Genomic DNA, 18,589 nt, shown 5'->3' with positions numbered 1-18,589 from the left:
CCTGTGTAGATTCCACAGTGGATTTAGCTTCTTCCGCAATTTTCCTAATTGTGGCGTTTTCTTGCACCAATTTATTTATAGTCTCTGTATTAGATGTAACGCTTTTGGTATTTAAATCTAATTTTGCCGTAAGATCTGCCAGTTGCTTGGTATTTTCTGTACTCTGTTTATTCAACTTTTCTAAAGATTCATTTATTTTCAATAGTGCCTGCGTCACTGACTCCATGAATGCACTTATTCCTTTATCCTGTCCAGCTGGGCCTGTTGGCGGTAATCCTGATAAAGAGCCCCTTTTCTTTTGTGCAGCTTTAGCCTTAGATCTTGTTGCAATTTCTTCTGCAGGGCCACTCATGTCCCAAGGTCGTTCCCACAGGAACAGGTCTTGAATGGAAAAATCCAGTGACTTTGCTTTTAACAGTCAATGTTGCAACTGTTACCTTCAACCCTCTAGAGGGAGCCAAATGTCCCATAAGCAAAGGAAACAAAGAATCCGAAAACCCTCAGAGGGAAAAAGTTACTAAGAATATCTTTCAGTCTTTTAGTTGCAACAATATTATTTCTGCAGAATCTCAAATAATTGTATCCAATAAAGTCCCCACTTTGCAACAAATCTGACAGTTCCCTGTCAAAGTGTTTCACCCAGGCAGTCCGTTCCCAGGATCAGAGACTGCAGCAAATTGTCATTTAAGAATTTTCTCATGCAGGTTACCTTTTCTTCTTCCCCCCTGTTCCTGCTTACTAGGGGGGGAGTTAAACTTCAATGCTAGGGTTAGACCACTCAAAAGTTCACCATAAATTATCAATTGCAGCTTCCTAGTTCCGTTGCTTTAGTGATCATGCAGTCCGGGGGAGGCAGACTTCCTTTATTTACCGTCCCCGCTTTCGGCCGAAATTCAAGAGCTTTAATTTAAAATCCCAGTATGGTTTCCAATCCTACTTACAGGAATTACTTTTCAGTCCAAATTTCAGGAAGGAATTGGCGCTCTCTGTCAATGACGATGCGGCTTCACTCCACGGGCTGGGTAACGACTCTCAGCACCGCGCGATCCCCCGATGCTCCTCCGGAGCCTTTAAAAAGGCTCTTTTGCAAAAGGTCCCACCGAGTCTCCTTGTTCACAGGCTTCCGCGCCTGTGATTTTAGGGGTCCCCGCTTCGCCGTAGCGGTCAGACCCGAACTTGTGGAGCAGCCCTCTCTCCGGAGATCAGAGAGAGAGCCGCCATTAGCGCTGGCGCCAACCGGAAGTCTCCCCTTGCTCGGTTCCCTTGTCAGGTCCAAGGGAGCCCGTAGAGAGAGAGATGGTTCTGGTAGGGTTGTGGGATGAACTAAGCAGTCTCCTGGTACTTTCCTTGCTCTTGCAGATGCTGATTTAGTGCTGTGTGCCCACTCAATTTGTTTCTCCTTCTCATCTTCCTTAATTTCCAGAAATTTCTCCAATTCTTTAATCAGCAGTTGTTAAAAACCTTCCTCTCTTTATTCTGGAATCGATCGACTGTTGGAGATAAGCAGTGTCCAGTGCACAGCGGAATGATGAAAAGTACGTGCCAACATGCTCTATATTACTTTATTTACACTTCAAAGCTGGTAATTTACAGAAAAACATTTTCCCTCTGCCGGAGCAGAGAAAGGCATCCTCTCTCCTCTAAAGCACGGAGAGAATCACACTGAACTGCAAAGAACAGTGAAAAACAGGAAACCAGTGTACGTCACATCCAGTCTCCTTTCCCGTGAGAAAACCCAACAGCACTTGACTGCGGAATGTAAACATTGTCTTGTGACAAGCACTTCGCTGCTCAGTGAAGGAAGCAGAAACCAACATCCTCCCCCTTTCTGTGAACATCACTGGGCAGCGTGTTCGTACAATATTAGTACAAACCCAACTTCTGCACATAGGTACAGTGTTGATCCCTTGATACAATCTTGGACAATACATCAGCAGGAATTTCATTACCTGGCATATAGGACACCGTTACGAGTCCCTTTTGAATACGTTCCCTAGCATGTTGCAACTTTAATTGCAAGTGCTTCGTGCTTTGCTTACAACCTTCAGAATTCAGCAAAGCCAAACATGCTTTGTTGTCCTGGTAAACCTGGATTGGACATTTGACAGGAATTTTTATGTCTTTGCACAATTGTAACAACCATTCACAATCCTTAAGTGAATAAGACAGTGCATTCAGTTCAGCTTCACAAGTACTTAAGCTAACTGTTGTTTGCTTCTTGCATGACCAATCAAATAGACCCTGATTGTACTTATAGCAAACTCCAGACGTACTTTTCCTGTCTGTAGTGTCACTTCCAAAACTTGCATCTGCAAATATCTCAAGACCACCAGACTTCTGATTGTTAAATCTCAGTCTGTAATGCATAGTGCCTTTCAAATACCGCGCTATGCGTTTCAGAGCTTTCCAATCCTTAACAGTAGGATTGTTGACTTGTCTGCTTAGCAAATTACAGCTAACAGCAATGTCTGGTCTTGAACATCTGGCAATGAAGTTTAGCTTGCCTAGCACACTTCTGTACAGTGTAGTGTCAGAAAATGCTTCTTCAGTGTCATCTACCTGATAACCTGTTGTCATCGGTGTGTCTACAGGGTTAGCATCCATCAGGTTTAGTTTGCTTAACACATCAGCAATTTTACGTGACTGGTGTATTAGAATGTTACCATCTTGATCTCTCTCTATTTCCAGAGATAGGTAGTTGTTTACCTCACCAAGATCTTTCATGTCAAAGTGCTCTTTCAATTGAGCTAGGGCATTATTGTACATTGTGACATCCTTCCAAAAGAATAAAAGATCATCAACATAAAACAAACAATACAGTTTCTTTTGCCCCTCCTCTTTGACAAATACACATGGATCAGCTTTCCCTTGCTTAAAACCTAGAGAAAACAATACTTCAGTGAGTTTTGTGTGCCAACACCGTGCACTTTGTTTGAGACCATAAAGGGACTTCTTCAGAGCATAAACAAATCCCTGTTTTACCTGTACGCCATCAGGTGGAAGCATATAAAGTGATTCATCTAGAGATCCGTACAGAAAAGCTGTATTCACATCATGGTGACTAATGTGTAGATTATCTTCTGCAGCTAGCTTGAGCATAAGCCTAATGCTCTCATACCTCACGGTGGGTGAGTAGGTCTCGTGATAGTCTTCACCTGGTACCTGTGCAAAACCTCTGGCTACCAATCTGGCTTTGTGTCTGACTATCTTGCCATTTTGATCAGTCTTCGCTTTGAAGACCCATTTGCTTCCAAGCAGTTTCATTCCTGGAACTACTGGAACAAGGTCCCATGTTTTGTTCCTTTCCAAGGAATCAAGCTCAGCCTTCATGGCATTTAACCATGGCTCAGCTTCCTTTGAATCCAAATCCTGGATTTCTTGGAAACTTGAAGGTTCAAACACCTTCTTGGAGCTTTTAACAGCTGTTACTGCTATCTTAGCAAACTCATCAGCAAATCTCTTTGGAGGTCTGCCTTTTGTCGCTCTCTGTGACCTGCGAATTAGCCTTAAGTCTTCAACACTCTCCTCTTCCTTCTTAGGAGAAAAGTGACCTATTGTGAACAATGGTTCCTCCAATTCTTGATCAGAGCTTTCAGAGGGTCGCATAGAGGCTTTCGCACTCTTGAAATCCTCTGAATCACCCGATTCAGTTTCAGACTCAGAATCAGAACCTTCATCAGTGGGTGTGGGTTGTTGCGGTTGCTTTTGACTATCCTCAGTTTCATCACTGTCATCAGGATAACATTGGAAAATTCCCACATTCTCCCCCCACTTGGCATTGTACTCAACACTTCTTGTGAGCTTAATTGTCTTAGAGTCAGTCATCATTATTCTGTAAGACCCTTTCTGATAACCTAGAAAGATACCATGCAATCCACGCTTGTCTAACTTGGAGCTTTGTGGTGAGTGAACCCACATGTCAGAACCAAAAATTTTCATGTGTTTGATGTATGGCTTCTTGCCAAACATCTTCTCATAGGGGGTACAACCAATCGCTGAAGATAACCTGCGATTGTAACTGTAAGTGAAACATGAGAGAGCTTCGGCCCAATAACTCTCTGGAAGATTTGCATCATGCAGCAAGGTTTTTAACCCTTGAAGCAATGTCTGATTTGCTCGTTCCGCAAGTCCATTCTGCCATGGCGAGCGAGGACTAGACAAATCGTGTTGAATTCCTTTCTCAGTCAGAAAAGCTTCAAACTGCTGAGAAGTGAATTCTCCCCCGCGATCACTGAAAAGAGTCTTTACCTTCTTACCATGCACATTTCCCAACCAAGCACAGAATTCCTTGAACCTTGGAAAAGCCTCTGATTTCTGCTTGAGATTGTACACATAAATATACCTGGAAAATGCATCAATGAGAACCATGAAGTACTTGTTTCCACCCAAAGAGGGCGCTAGTGGTCCAACCAAATCAGCATGAACAATCTGGTATGGTTCTGTAGCTTGCCTATTAGACACCTTACCTTTCGCAGCCATTTTTACCTTGTTTGCTGCGCATGCCTTGCACTTCATGTGGTACCTGCAGGGTTTAATAGTCATACCTTCAACCAAGGCAGGCATTTTAGATACTGCCTCAAAATGCAAATGACCAAATTTTCGATGAAAATCGTGAATACATTCTGCATGCAAACTTTTGTTAGAACCTGCAATGCAACAAGTGTCATCCTGCACAACATCATCAAAATACAAAACATACAAACGATCAACATATTCAGCATGCAATACATAATCATTTTTCTTTGTGATGATGCACCTTTTGTTCTTAAAGGAAACGTCAATTTTCCGCTCATTCAGCTGTCCAACGCTGAGCAGATTATGCTTAGCTTCTGGCACATAAAGCACATCCTGTATCGATAAGTCCAAACTGTGAAGAACAACAGTTCCGTAGCCTTTACTGGGAATTGTGTGGTCATCCGCCTGGTGAATCGCACCTTCCTGCGGTGTAAAAGACACGAACAGTCGCTTATCGTTGCACATGTGGTGGGTCGCCGCTGAATCAATAACGAAGAAAGATCTAGACGTCTTCTGGACCTCTGCAACCTTTGGAGTGAAGCGTGAGACCATTGCCTTGTGCTGCGTTGTCCTGGACACCGGACCTTTGCCTTTGCCTCGGCCTTTTCCACGCGATGAGCTTTCGCTGCGCTGCTCTGTCTTGGCCCTGGGATATCTGCATTCCCTCTTCATATGGCCTAGACGTCCACACGAGTAGCATTTCACTGCCTTCAAAGCTTTGGCGCCATCTGGTGGTTCCACTGCACTCTGGGATGACGTCTGTGAAGTCTCCCCCTTGCCCATGCAGCTATCACCCTGGCGGTCTGCTCCATTCTGAATCATGGCAGTATCACAGGCTACTGTGAGTTGAGCATTTGGCTGATTGGCATCAAATTCCCCACTTGCCTCATCCAGCCTTCTGCAGCTAGCCATCATGACTCTGGCATTAGCCTTCTGCGTCATCTCTGCTGCTTTAAATCAAGCTGCTTTATACAAGCTGCGTCTGTGTACAGCTGCTTCAATCCAAAAGCAAATTCAAAAACAGCCTCTGCTTTGTGAACCTGTGCCTTTCTGCTTAACTGCTTTGCTTATCTGCAGCTGCTTCAAACCGCATTCCAAAGGCAAGTTCAAAAGTGAAAGTTCTCTCTGCTGTCTTAAATTCATGCTGCGACACTGCTGCAGCTGCTTTACTTTCGATTTCCCCCAGCATAGGAAAAATTTATCCTTCTAGCCTTTTGCCTGTGCCACGGCAAAACCGGCTATAAAAGTTCAAAGTCCAGCCATAAAGCCATTAATTAGAAGCTGGCAGGCTGCCCGGAGCTGTAGCACATACCTCATCAAATCATCTTGACGCGCAGAGATATCGTCCGATCCGGCCCTCTGCATTCCGATCCTTTGCCGGCACTCCAATTCTTTGCTCCTTTGTTCCTTTGCCAGGAGCCCGACTTCTGGAGTCCATTCTCAAAACACTGCGTTTTTCTGGGCCCGGAACCAAATGTTGGAGATAAGCAGTGTCCAGTGCACAGCGGAATGATGAAAAGTACGTGCCAACATGCTCTATATTACTTTATTTACACTTCAAAGCTGGTAATTTACAGAAAAACATTTTCCCTCTGCCGGAGCAGAGAAAGGCATCCTCTCTCCTCTAAAGCACGGAGAGAATCACACTGAACTGCAAAGAACAGTGAAAAACAGGAAACCAGTGTACGTCACATCCAGTCTCCTTTCCCGTGAGAAAACCCAACAGCACTTGACTGCGGAATGTAAACATTGTCTTGTGACAAGCACTTCGCTGCTCAGTGAAGGAAGCAGAAACCAACATCGACATCTCAAATACATTTCCTTGTGCTGCATCTCTTGGAGAGCGACCGGTTCATCCAGTATTTCTGTGTTCTGCTGTATTCCAGTCATCTGTTCTTGAGTTTATGTGATTTGTTACTGCATCTCTTTCGCTTGATTTCATGTCTCTGATTTCATTGACCAGTAGTGTGTTGTTGTTGTTTTCAGTTTCTTCCAGAGAGCTAGGTCTTTAAGACAGATCACTTGTTTCTTTGGAGCAATCCCTTAAATCCCTTGCAACTTCTGCAAGTGTTGCTGGCTTAGTGATACTCTCATTACTGTCAAAATATCACTTAAATCTCCTTCTTGTTGTAGTTGGTTTTTTATATCCTGTTACTGCCATTTTGTACATTTACCCCTGTGTGTCAGTGTTTGTTGGGAGTCATTCTGCAAAGAAACAGTAAAGATGTTTGTACTGTGATAGGAATTTTATGGACTTAGATATATGTTAAATGTTCATAAGCACATACATAGATCAGCACAGGAAGGCCAACCTGGAACCATTTTGATTCCTAACTGAGCAAATGTTTTCTCTGCAAGGTCAAACTGGAAAAGCCTCCCCATTGTCTTTTCCTTCACAAATCCCGTCTTAAGGGTATGTCTGTGTTTGAATAGGGTGTGAGCCTGTGACCTGGCCCAGGAACTAAGTATTTATCATTACAAAAGATTGGCCAGGCTCCCCAGGCAATCCAATCAAGTAGCCTGCCAGACAGGAGATAAACAAGGACAGGAGAAAAACAACATTCAAATTTCTGTTTAGACCGCCTTTTTTGTGATGTAGGTATGATGTATCTGAGGGGTGGTCTTAGGTTACACCCCTTCTGTGATGTATGTATGATGTTTCTGGGGGTGGTCTTGATCTACAGGGTGGCAATTTCAAAAGTCTTTATAAGGCCTTGCACACCATTTTTCTGGGTCCTCCTCCTCTCCTGCATGTGGGGGGAGCACCCTGTTGCAACAGATCAATAAAGGCCAAGCCTACAGGCTGCTGTTTTGCTCCAAGTAATCCTGGTTAGTGTCTTTGTTTTTGTCCAAGAGAGCTCTCGGATTTTTCCATTAACAGTACCTTTAAGAACTGTTTCTGTGAGCTCTGGGCAGATTGGGTACAGCTGGTCATGACTACAAAAGGAGGAAAAGTTGCAGTTTGAACTTTGCCTTCAGGGAGAAACACCCACAAGCTTTGTTGTTTTGTAATAAAACCTTTATTTGATTTGGTTTTACACCGGTCTCATGGTGTCGTAGTTTCTGTCATCTGCCACCAGAAGAAAAACCCCCTCTAACAGTGTTGTATCATTTATACTTCAATTTATCTCTCAATTTCCAAGCACTTGTTGCTAGTTTCCCACCATTTGATGCCGCTGTTGTATTATTTATAGCTCACTCACTGGATCATCCCCTTGTTGTGGTGAGTGGGCTTGCAATTCCTATGACCCTTGTGAGTGAAGCTGCCGGGAGTCTCATACTCCCAGCAGGGTCACCAAGGCAGTAAGGTCAAAGGAGAGGAGCTAGACAAAGAATGATCCAAGAAGTTCTCAATGGCAGGACAGGTGGACGATAACAAGTGGTATGTTACAGTGGCTGTGAAGGGTAGATTTGAACAATTTGGGGCAATCAAAATGTTAAAAGTTAAATAAACCTTGTGGATGGAGGAGTGTTAATGTATATAAAATTGTACATATGGTTGATTTGAATATGTTATTATTGATTATGTAAACCCAATGTATCAGCCACCTGGGGGGTTTCACTGTGTTTTGGTTGTTGGTAAAAAATAAAAATTGTAAACATAAAAAAAAAAATACAATGGCTGTGAAGGCAGAGGAAGGCTGGAGCAGATAAGAATCTACTGTTGGAAAAACACCTGGGAAGGCTACCACCTCCCCAAGACACTGGGGCGTTTCTCTGGTGGTCACTCTCTGGCTGTAAATCTTCATCAGTCCAGAGAGACTGGTGATAAGCGACCCCTCCCTCCTGAGAGGAGCACGCTCCTCTTCTGGCATCTCATAGCAGAAGAGTCAATCATAGTTCTAAACCTACTTTATTTACAGTCTTATATGCAGAGAATCCATCAGCATGTCTCAGCCCCAGTACAGAGCAGCATAACATACAGAAGTGAAACTAACTTCTCTTTTTTTCTTTTTTTTTAAATAAAATTTTTATTAAATTTTCACATTTTATACACACAAAACAAAAACAAAAACAAAACATGTATAGTTTCATACTCTTACTTTCTTTACCCTCTTTCCCTGACTTCCCCCCACCCCCTCTTCATACATCCCAATTCCCATAATTAATTCAGCAGGTTCTTGTCTCTCATCCTTAACATATTATTGTTATTTTTAAAATTCGCTCATTTTACTTATCCACATTTAACTTATCCAATTCTCTTATAAAGATTTAATCCTTTTTCTAAGGTCGACCTAATTTCCCTTCCACAAATCTCCCTTTATATATTAATTAGTTATATGTCATAATGGCCAAATACAGAAATCATAAAGTTTTGAAATTCTATTCTCCCCTCCCTCCCTGCCCTGGTTTCCATCCCTTCCCAAGCAAATGTCCACAAAAAACAGTTCCTAGCCTGGATTCCTCACATCCGAGGCCTTTAAGTCTCTGTCAGTCTCTCTCTGCCGATTTTGTTGGTATCCCTTTTTGTTGGTCCTCAGATCTCGAAGGAGTTCTATCACAGTCACATCAAATTTTCTTCCGTCCCTGATACTTAAAAGCAGTTGCTGCAAAAAGTCAGCTGATCTCCCATACTCAAAGAGGAAGTCCCAATCATATTTCTTTATTCTTTTAAATTCCAGTGTAGCAGGTATTCCAGGGACTCCCTCCTTCATCTTTCTCATCTTTCGCAGATTTGTAATCCGAAGATCTTCTTCTTTATTTCCTGACAATATAAGCTTCTGTTTGATATTTTCCTGTACTTTCCCAACTCCTTCTTTCCTCACCACCAGTTCCACAGATGTCACTTCTGGTTCAGCTGCAGATTTTTTATCAGTCAAATCCTTTATACAATCAGCAGAGTTGTTTGTTTTAGAGTTCAAGGTCATAAGTTCTTTGTTCATAGCCGTACTCTGCTCTTGCAGGATTCCCACAAGAAAAAACATTTTTTCTATCTCTGCCAGTAATTTTCCCTCTGCAGCCATTGTAATGTCTCTAGTTCCCCCTAGGGGGATTCCAATTGTTTAATAGTCCTTTTCCAACAATCTGTTACTTTGTTGTTTATAACTACGTTGTTTCCAACCACCTCAATTCAAATGCAACACTTTTAATTCAGAGAGTTATTAAGTAACAAAGTTCTTAACTTTATCCACCCGTTTGACAGCTCCTTTGACAGCTGTCAAACTCCTTATTCTTTTTCCTCCGGCTCACACACAGGACGCTCCCGGGTTCGGGGGGGGGGGGTTACACAAAAAGCTTCCAAAATTCCTCACTTTCTCTCCAGCACAAAGACTTCTTCTGTCAAATTCATGGAGGTATCTTTTATCTGACACCAAAAAAAACAGTAATCTCCACCTTAGTTCTCCGATCCTTGCTTTAGATCGTTTGTAGGTAGGGGGGGTGCGGACTTCCCTTTAGCACATCCCCCGGTTGTACTGAATTCAAAGGTATAAATTTTAAAGTCCAGATTCCGTTCTACTCACAGGTTATTTCTTTTCGAGTCCGAATTCTGGGAAGAAAGTCAGCGCTCTCCGGCCATGGCTCGCGGCTTCGCTCCACTGAAGTAGCGGTCTACTCTCAGCACCACGCCACTCTCCGTACCCTCTCCGTAGCCTTTAAAAAGGCTCTTCATGGGTCGGGGGGGCGCTTAAGGTGCCCACCGAGTCACCAAGTCCACAGGCTTCCACGCCTGCGGTTTCTAAGGGTCCCTGCGTCGCCGTTGCGGTAGGACCCGTCCCCAGCGGAGCCGATTCCCTCCGGAGCTCGGAGGGAATCCGCCATTAGCCGATCGCGCTAACCCGGAAGTCCGTGAAACTAACTTCTCAACCAAACTCCAATAGTACTGAGACTTCCTGTCTCATACTCTCAGACACTCACATGGCATAAACAACCATAGTGCTACTACTGAGCAGCTTGGGTGGATAAAAATCCTAACATCACTCCCCCATTTTTAGGTAACCCTGGCTGCGAAAGCTAGTGCAGCATCAAGAGACATAAACAAACAGTTGTCATACAAATAGTATACCCCTGCTGTACTGGTTCCACATTTGGAACTACCTGCAACTGGATTGACCAGTTCAAACCTCTGGTTACCTGTCTTCCATGGGACTAGAGCTTTTGATCTACCTTGTGCATCTGAAACCTGGTTTGAGCTGCTAGTTACATGTCACAGCTGCGTTAGCAAACTCCCAGGAGTACCTCTTGGGTGGCAGTCCCTTTGTGACTCTCTCAGATCTACATATCAGGTGCAGATCCTCCTTGCTGGCTGGTTCTTCCTTAGGACTTTTGGGAGAACCACGACCAACAGTAAACAGTGTCTCTGGCAATTCCAGTTCAGCCTCAGATGATGGCCTGGACATTGCTTGTGTACCTCTCTCAATGACTGTCATCTGTACTAGAATTCTCGGTGGTGCTTTCAGTGTCACTCTCAATGTCAGAATCTACATCTGTGTTGGCATTGATGGGGAAACTGTAGTAAGAACCACTGTGTCAGAATCAGGCAATGAAACTCTGTATTGACCTTTCTCATAACCCATGAAAATGCCCCGTGTACTTTTTGCACCTTGTGGTGTTTCTATCCACATGTGAGACCTGAAAACCTGTAAGTGCTTGACAGAATGTTTTCTCTGGAACAGTTTCTCAAAAGGAGAACTTTCCATGCCAGCTGAAACCTTTCCTACCCACATGTAAGAAATAGCATTCAGCGACTCAGCCCAAAACGTCTGGGGCAAACATGCACTTAGCAGTTGTGCTTTCAGGCCTTGTTGCAACTCTGTGTTCACCTTGACACATACACTCTTGCTCCATGCAGCTTCTGAGAAAGCAACCTTGTGCTCAATCTCCTGTTCACCTAGGAAATCTTGAAATTCCTGTGAAACAAAAACCTGCTTTTCATCAGTAAAAAGACTTTCAACATTAGCATCATGAGCAAACGTCGCCTTATCACAAAATTCTCTGAACTTTGTTAAGGTTTGTTGCGGTTTCTGCAACATGTACACCCAGACATATTGAGAAAAACAACCATCCATTATCAGGTAGTACTTAGCTTTGCCTCTGGAAAGTGGTAGAGGTCCAATCACATCAGCATACACTCACTGGGAAACTCTGGTGACTTTCTTGGGCTTCTTGCTTTTGGGACCTGTTTTGCTTTTGGGACCTGCTTTTGGGACACAGCAACACCATGACAACAATCAGTACTATCAAAGGCAAGCAAATAAAGCCCATCTCCTTGTAGCATAAGAAGTGGTGTCCCATCTCTGGAGATTACACATCTCTTCTTGTTGCAGGATATCTCAAAACCCTGCTCAGTCAGCTGTGACACACTCAACAGGTTGTACTTTAAACCTGGAATAAAATAAACATTGTTAATGGTGATTTGGGGACTCTAAAGAAACACAGTTCCAAACCCAGTGGTTTCCAACTCATGACTCTCCACTTGCTTGACGGTGTAATGCCAATCCTCAAAAGTGGTAAAGACTTTCGGCAGGATGGTCCCTCCCCTAACCTGGCCAATCCCCTGGCAATGCCTCCCCAGGCGGGATTGGGCGATTGGCAGAGGTAGGTGGAGACCTCCTGGTATCCAGCCTGGGGAGGATGAAGCCAGCCTGAACTACCAGGGGCTGCACTGGGATCTGGGGGGCTGCACACGACCACACAAAAGGCGCCCCCTTTTGATGTGGGAGCGGTCATTCTTGGGATCTTCAACTGTAATCACAAGGTCATCAGCATATGTTTTCAGTTTATATGTTGTTTTTCCTACCATGATTCCTCTAATGTTTTTGTCCAGGCATTTTGGGATATTACAGGGATTTCAATGGCAGAAGTGATGTCCAGGGGGGAAAGCAGTGTTTTGCCCTGTATTTTTATGGCCCCCCCCCACACACAAAAAGTTCGACAATCTGGGTTACCTCACACACAAAAAACACACCTCCCTATTCTCTATTATCTGTGAACTGAATTGAATACTGCTAAAAGGACAAGAAGTTAAACAACTTGGGTTATCTCAAAACTTTGACGTATTTCTACTTGAAATATGGCAACCCTACGTTAAATATACCACATACAAATCACCACTCAAATGAGAAAAAACACACAGAAACAAAGTAGAAAGAGAACCTAGAAAGAAAAAGAGAGAATTAAACCAGGCTCCCTCTGGCCTATGACCTTGGGAGAAAGATTACAGGACCAGTTCATTCTTCTTAAACCAGCTTAACCCAAAACAGCACCTGCTCTCAGCAGAATAGAAACTTACTTGTCAGTTAAAATGTTCCAGGTTGCACCAGCTAGAGAAGGCACCAACTTCTAGCTTGTGTCACACAGAGAAAATACCAGAACCTTCTACTTGAATGAATAGGTAAGAAATGATCTCTACACTTAGATTAACGCTTTCTGTACCTAAAAAAATGCAAGCTATCACACTGATATTTGAGAGATCTTTGAGTGAAGCGTGTTATAGAAATTTAATAATAAGACGGTAATGATACATTGGGCAAAAGACTTTAGATATAATATACAGCTTAAAGAATGGGAAAGGTTGTGGAATGAAAGGATAAAATTCACAGCCTGTAATGCTTTGAAAGAGAACATGATGAAAATGATGCATAGATGGTATATTACACCAGTGAAATGAGCTAAAATTCTTAGGTCATTTATTGCTCAGATAGATAAGTTTGGCATCCAGCCCACTTCCATCGCTGTGCCAGGCCTCGCATTCCAAAGCTCTGAGCAAAAGCAGAGTCTAGCAGCTGTCAGAAAAATCAGCCTCTGTCTCCTGTGCGTCAGTGTGCATAAACAGAGACTCATACAGAGTTACTAAAAGCTAAAGCACTTTATTTACAGCAGAAACTATCCATTATCTAGCAGAGTACGGAACATCATACAAGCATGTCTGTTCCGTACGAAAACCGAAAGCAGAATAGAACAAAGGACTGAGACTCTCGGAAGTGACGCAGAGTCTCTCTGCCCCACAGTAGGCAGGACGTACACTCTGAGCTGTTTAACCCTGTAAGCTCAGGTTCTCCTCACACCCCTCTTGCCCTGCACTACTGTGGGGCAAGCAAGTATCACCACTTACCCCAACTCCAAACCACCACAGAACTCCCCATGACGCTGGAAGCACAATGGTTTGGTAAAACCATCAGCCACGTTATCGTGACTGGCACAATATTCCAGCCGTATCAAACCTGACTGAACACTTTGACACACATTCTGGAAAAGTATGTCTAGATGCTTGGTTCTGGCCTTAAATTGCCCAGATTCTGCTAGCTCCAGACAGGGTTGATTGTCTTCCCAAACAGTGATAGGCAAGCTACAATCCCCACAGATCTCTTGCACCAAGCCTCTATAGAACTCCAGTTCCCGGCACAAATCTGACAGTGCACTGAACTCAACCTCAGTAGAGGACAGCACAATGAGACTTTGTTTCCGGGACTTCCACCCAACAAGAGATTGCCCAAACTTTATCACCAACCCGGATATGGACTTCCTGTCCTTCAGATTCGCCCAGTCGCTGTCTGCAAAGCATGTAAGCTTTGTCTCATCTGCAGCCAACAGTTTGAGACTGAAGTCTTTGGTATCCTGCAGGTAACGCAGTAACCGCTTGATACCGTGGCAGGCACTTACACTGGGCTTTGAAGCTTCCCTACTGAGCAGATTGGTAGCAAAAGCAATGTCTGGTCTGCTCCATTCGGACAGATACAACAGACTATCCAGAGCTGACTGAAAGAGCTCAGCATTCTCAAACTCAGCACGTTCTGCTTGCTGACTGTCTTTCACGTAGCTTGTCTCCATGGGTGTCCTAACCCCTGCACAATCAGACATTCTGAACTTTTCAAGCAACTGCTCAATCTTGCCTTTCTGACTGAGCAAGAAGCTACCATCCTCAGTTCTAGCTATCTCCATGCCCAGGTACATCTTTACTGCACCCACGTTCTTGAGCTGAAACCACTTCCCAAGCTCTTTGGCAAACTTCTGTACCTGTTTGTCTGCCCTTGCAGTGTAAATTATGTCATCAACGAAGATTAACACCATTTCCTGTGACTCTCCTGACCCTTTAAGGGACAGGCAACTGTCAGCAAGACTCTTCCTGAAACCTAGCTTCTCTAAAGCTTCATTCAGGCACAAGTTCCAATTCCTGGCCGATTGTTTCAAACCGTAAATTGACTTGTGAAGTCTCCATACAGTACCTTGCTCATTGCCCTCAAACCCTGGAGGAAGAAGCATGTACAGATCCTCCTGGAGGTCTGAGTTCAAGTAGGCTACATCCATATCAAAGTGATGCACCAGCAAACCTCTTTGTGCAGCAATGGCTAAGAGCATGCACAGAGTTTCACTTCTGGAAATAGGAGCATAAACTTCAGTATAATGCAGCCCCTTCCGCTGCGTGAACCCTCTGGCTACCAGCCTAGCCTTGTACTGTGGTTCTCCAGTTGCTGTGGGTTTAAGACGGTAAACCCAGTGGCTACTCATGGCCTGTTTGCCCACACCTAGAGACTCCATTGAGCTCATCTCCTTCTGCATTGCCTCATGCCATTTCCTGGTTTCTTCCTGAGGCAGTTTCTGAACATCCTCAAAACTCTCAGGTTCACACTGTGCCATACCAACCCACACACTAGTGACTGCAAACCTGTCAGGAGGTTTCCCTTTTGTTGTCTGAGTTGAACGGCGCAACACAATTTCAGGTGCCCCCTCTGACCCACTAGGGCCAGCCAGAACATCCTTGGCATCAGAGTGCTCCCCCTCTGACTTACTGCACCTTCTAGAATACTCAGCTGAACCTGTGGGAGAAGGAGGAGCACTGCTGTGCTCAAGCTTCACAGCTTTAGGAGAAGTTCTCCCCTCTACCTGCTCAGGGTCGGGACTCTGTTCCTCAGCAGCATATTCAACCTCTTCCTCTTCTTCATCAGCAGAGTCAAGCAGACTCTCTAAAAGAATATCAGGGTTCCCATGTATCCGTGTCCACCCACTCTGCTCACAGAATTCAGCACTGCTGCTGAGCAGAATTCTGGACTGATTCCCTGATGGATAAGCGAACCTCCATCCCTTGGTCCCTGGCTCGTACCCACAGAAAATCATCTTTTGGGATCTGGGGCCACCCTTTTTGCGTTTAGCCTTTGGTATGAGGACCCAAGCGTCACAGCCAAAAACACGGAAGAAATGCACCTTGGGCTTCTTGCCGTGCAGCAGAAAATAGGGTGTGTCCCCTACCACTGAATTGAACGACCTGTTTGAAGCTATTAATCTGCCGTCCAGTCACGCTCCCCTGTGCAACATCTGCTGGGGTTGACCTGGGCAGAAAATGCAGAGTTGCAATGGTCCTGCCATCCGTGTGAGAAAGAGGGATAAATCAAGTCCAGAGACAGTTCCTTTCTATCTCTAAAGCATTTAATTTACAAGCAGTAAATCATTCCACACCGTCGGAGCTTTCCCATGCTAGAAACACACACAGTCTAAATCGAAAGCAGCTCTCACAGACAAAGACGGACAAAGCCTGTGACGCACGGCCTAATGTAAAGGCCCCTCCCCCAGATACAGGACACCAAGGAATTTTAACTCTATAACCACCAAACTCCACACTGTTCAAGGTAAAATTGGCTATCCGCCAAGACTCCCCCCAAAAGCGCTGTGGGAGCAGCAACACTGTGGACATCTCCTGCAGCATTCTGTTCCAACGTTCTGCAACGCCATTCTGCTGGGGACTGTGTGGAATTGTCAACCTGTGTCGAATCCCCTTCTTGCCGAAGAAACTTTGCAGTGCAGACCCGGTGAACTCCCCATCGTGGTCGCTCTGAAAGTTTCACACACATGTGGAAAACTGCAGTTCCACTGCCACAATGCAGTCTTTAATTAGCAGCGCAGCCTCACTCTTGTGTTGAAGTATGAACAGCCAGCCATTCTTCGAAAAATCATCAATCAGCACCAACGCATATTTAGCCCTGCCCATACTGGTTACTGACATGGGGCCACACAAATCTGCATGCACTAGCTGAAAAAGCCTAGTGGTCACACTTTCAGACCTTGGGTATCGGCACGTTTTCACCTTTGCGTGCTTACATCCTCTGCACTCAAGAAACTTAGCACAATATTTCATTTTGCACCCTTCAGTACATTCTGGGATCTTCTTCTTGAAACTACAGGAGATAAGGGGGGCAAACCTTCCCACTCCCCCTCCTTTTCTGAGAGGAGCCGAACACACTGAGTGGACACTTCCGAGTCTTCCTGTTCAGTTCATTCCCCGACAATAAAGAATTAAAATATCAGTTTTCCTTGGCTGGGTATAAAGGACAGATTGAAGCAACCACAACCGCTTCCAGCCATCAATCATGTTACAAGGGGACACCAAACGCTGGGTGACCCCCATTCTCATTGCCTGGCATGCATGGTTGTCCTTATGTGCCTTGTAAGGTAGCGACCATGGAGATCAGAAGAGGCAATGGGGCATCAAACACACAGAATAAGGAAACAAATATTAGTATGCATTGCAAATAAATACATTAAAAAGAAAACAGGCTATAACTGGACCCTTCCATTCTTTATTTTCGTAGCCATCTACGTTTGAGCTTGCAGAATAAGGTCTTTTCAAGGTGTTTTTGAGGGCTGATGCCAAAGAGTCCCATAATCTAGATGGCAGAGTGTGGATTGTGCATTAAAACAGTGAGGTGGGGTGATCTCTTGGATTTGTTTTTGTATAGTGATCATGTGATCCAGTTTCTTTCATTCTAAAGTGTCTTCTTAGAGCCAAGCATCATCAGGCACCTTCTTACAAATGTACCCTATGCGTTGCTCACAGTGTAATGCCATCCAGCAATGCGTTCCACAATCAAGGCCTATTGCAGCACAATGGTTTCTGTCTTCGTTTTTAGGCTCACCTGGTTTCCAGTACCTGAAAAGAAAAAAGCAGCACTGAGTAATCAAGATTGGATGTCTACTTCCTCACGTGCTCCCCATGCCTTCTACCATTAAAAACATGTTCAGCTCTTTCTCTCTTAACATCCACCCACAATTGGGATGGATTTTTCTACCCAGATTTTAGAATTCTAACCATGTAAAGAAAACAACTGTGGGTCAAGACTGTCTCTTTTCTTTTCACATGAAGTGGTTTCTCATAGGAAACTACAAAAAGTGAGGGTGTCACTTTGGAAGGCTCAGTGGTACACACAAGAACTGTCAGTCAATTTAGTTTGGGAAGTATCCAATGCAGTACTTCTGCTATTGCCAGGATTTCCATTTCTGCAACAGAACTGGCCCTCTCTCCTTTCCATATGCACCCACATCCTCCTCAGATCTGCTCTGGACAGTTGTGAGTGTTGAGAGATCCTTACTCTCTCATAGCAGAGTTAGCACAGTAGTGATTGTTCTGAGCATATTAAAACAATGCTAGATTTGCATCCGTCTTCATCCACCTCATCTCACATCCATCACCCACCCCATGAATGAGGAGAGCAATGACACTATACAGAAACAAAAATAGCTATGTCCTCAAATGAATTACAAAATATAATCTATAACCACAAAGCCATTATAGGGTTGATTGAAATAATATATCTCTCACATATATATCTTATCTAAATCTAACATGATGGTTCTAAGTTTAGTCAATTATCCATAGTTGACAAAGGTATCACCCTAGCCTCACTCTTATTGTCACTTGCATTCTCCAGTGTCCATTGTATCCTGAATCAAGCCCCACTACACAGCACTAAAATTTTGTGATAAACTCATTCTGTGACTTCCTCATTTTTAGCTTTCTGTAAATCTATTAAATTTATATTACTAGTAATAGTAGATGTTTTTTACTCCCACGAGATGTTTGGGTGATCAAGTCTAAGATCACATACAGTAGTGGCTCCCAATTGATGGTCCACGGACCACCCACCCAGGGGTTCCATGGTGTCATTCACTAAAACTGCCACAGAGATATCAAAATGTTCAAAGGTACGGTGGCCCATGGCATGGCTTTTGAAAATGAAGGGGTCTGCAGTACTTAGCTAACTGGGAACTGCTGGCATACAGGGTTTAAGTTCCCAGCTAGTATTATACAACCCCACTGGCTGTTTGTAAAGTTTACTCAATACCTTTGCCAAAAAGGATTAGTGGT

At 44.0% G+C, this 18,589-nt stretch overlaps 1 protein-coding gene across 2 annotated transcripts in view; it reads right to left on the bottom strand.

Annotated features, from left to right (window-relative positions):
• Window positions 1–17,002: 17,002 nt before the first annotated feature.
• LOC310852804 (CD209 antigen-like protein C) overlaps window positions 17,003–18,589 on the bottom strand; it is a 114,889-nt gene continuing 113,302 nt past the window's right edge. For both annotated transcript variants that reach the window (XM_083756843.1, XM_083756844.1), the window contains one exon: window positions 17,003–17,374. In XM_083756843.1, the coding sequence (XP_083612969.1) occupies window positions 17,224–17,374 (151 nt within the window). In that variant the 3' untranslated portion in view covers window positions 17,003–17,223. The remainder of the gene's footprint in view (window positions 17,375–18,589) is intronic.

This window comes from Podarcis gaigeae, assembly GCF_964106915.1.
Source record: "Podarcis gaigeae genome assembly, chromosome: 9".
Lineage (NCBI taxonomy): Eukaryota > Metazoa > Chordata > Lepidosauria > Squamata > Lacertidae > Podarcis > Podarcis gaigeae.
Note: the sequence above shows the minus strand (reverse complement) of the source record. Positions and strands in the feature narration are given on the sequence as shown.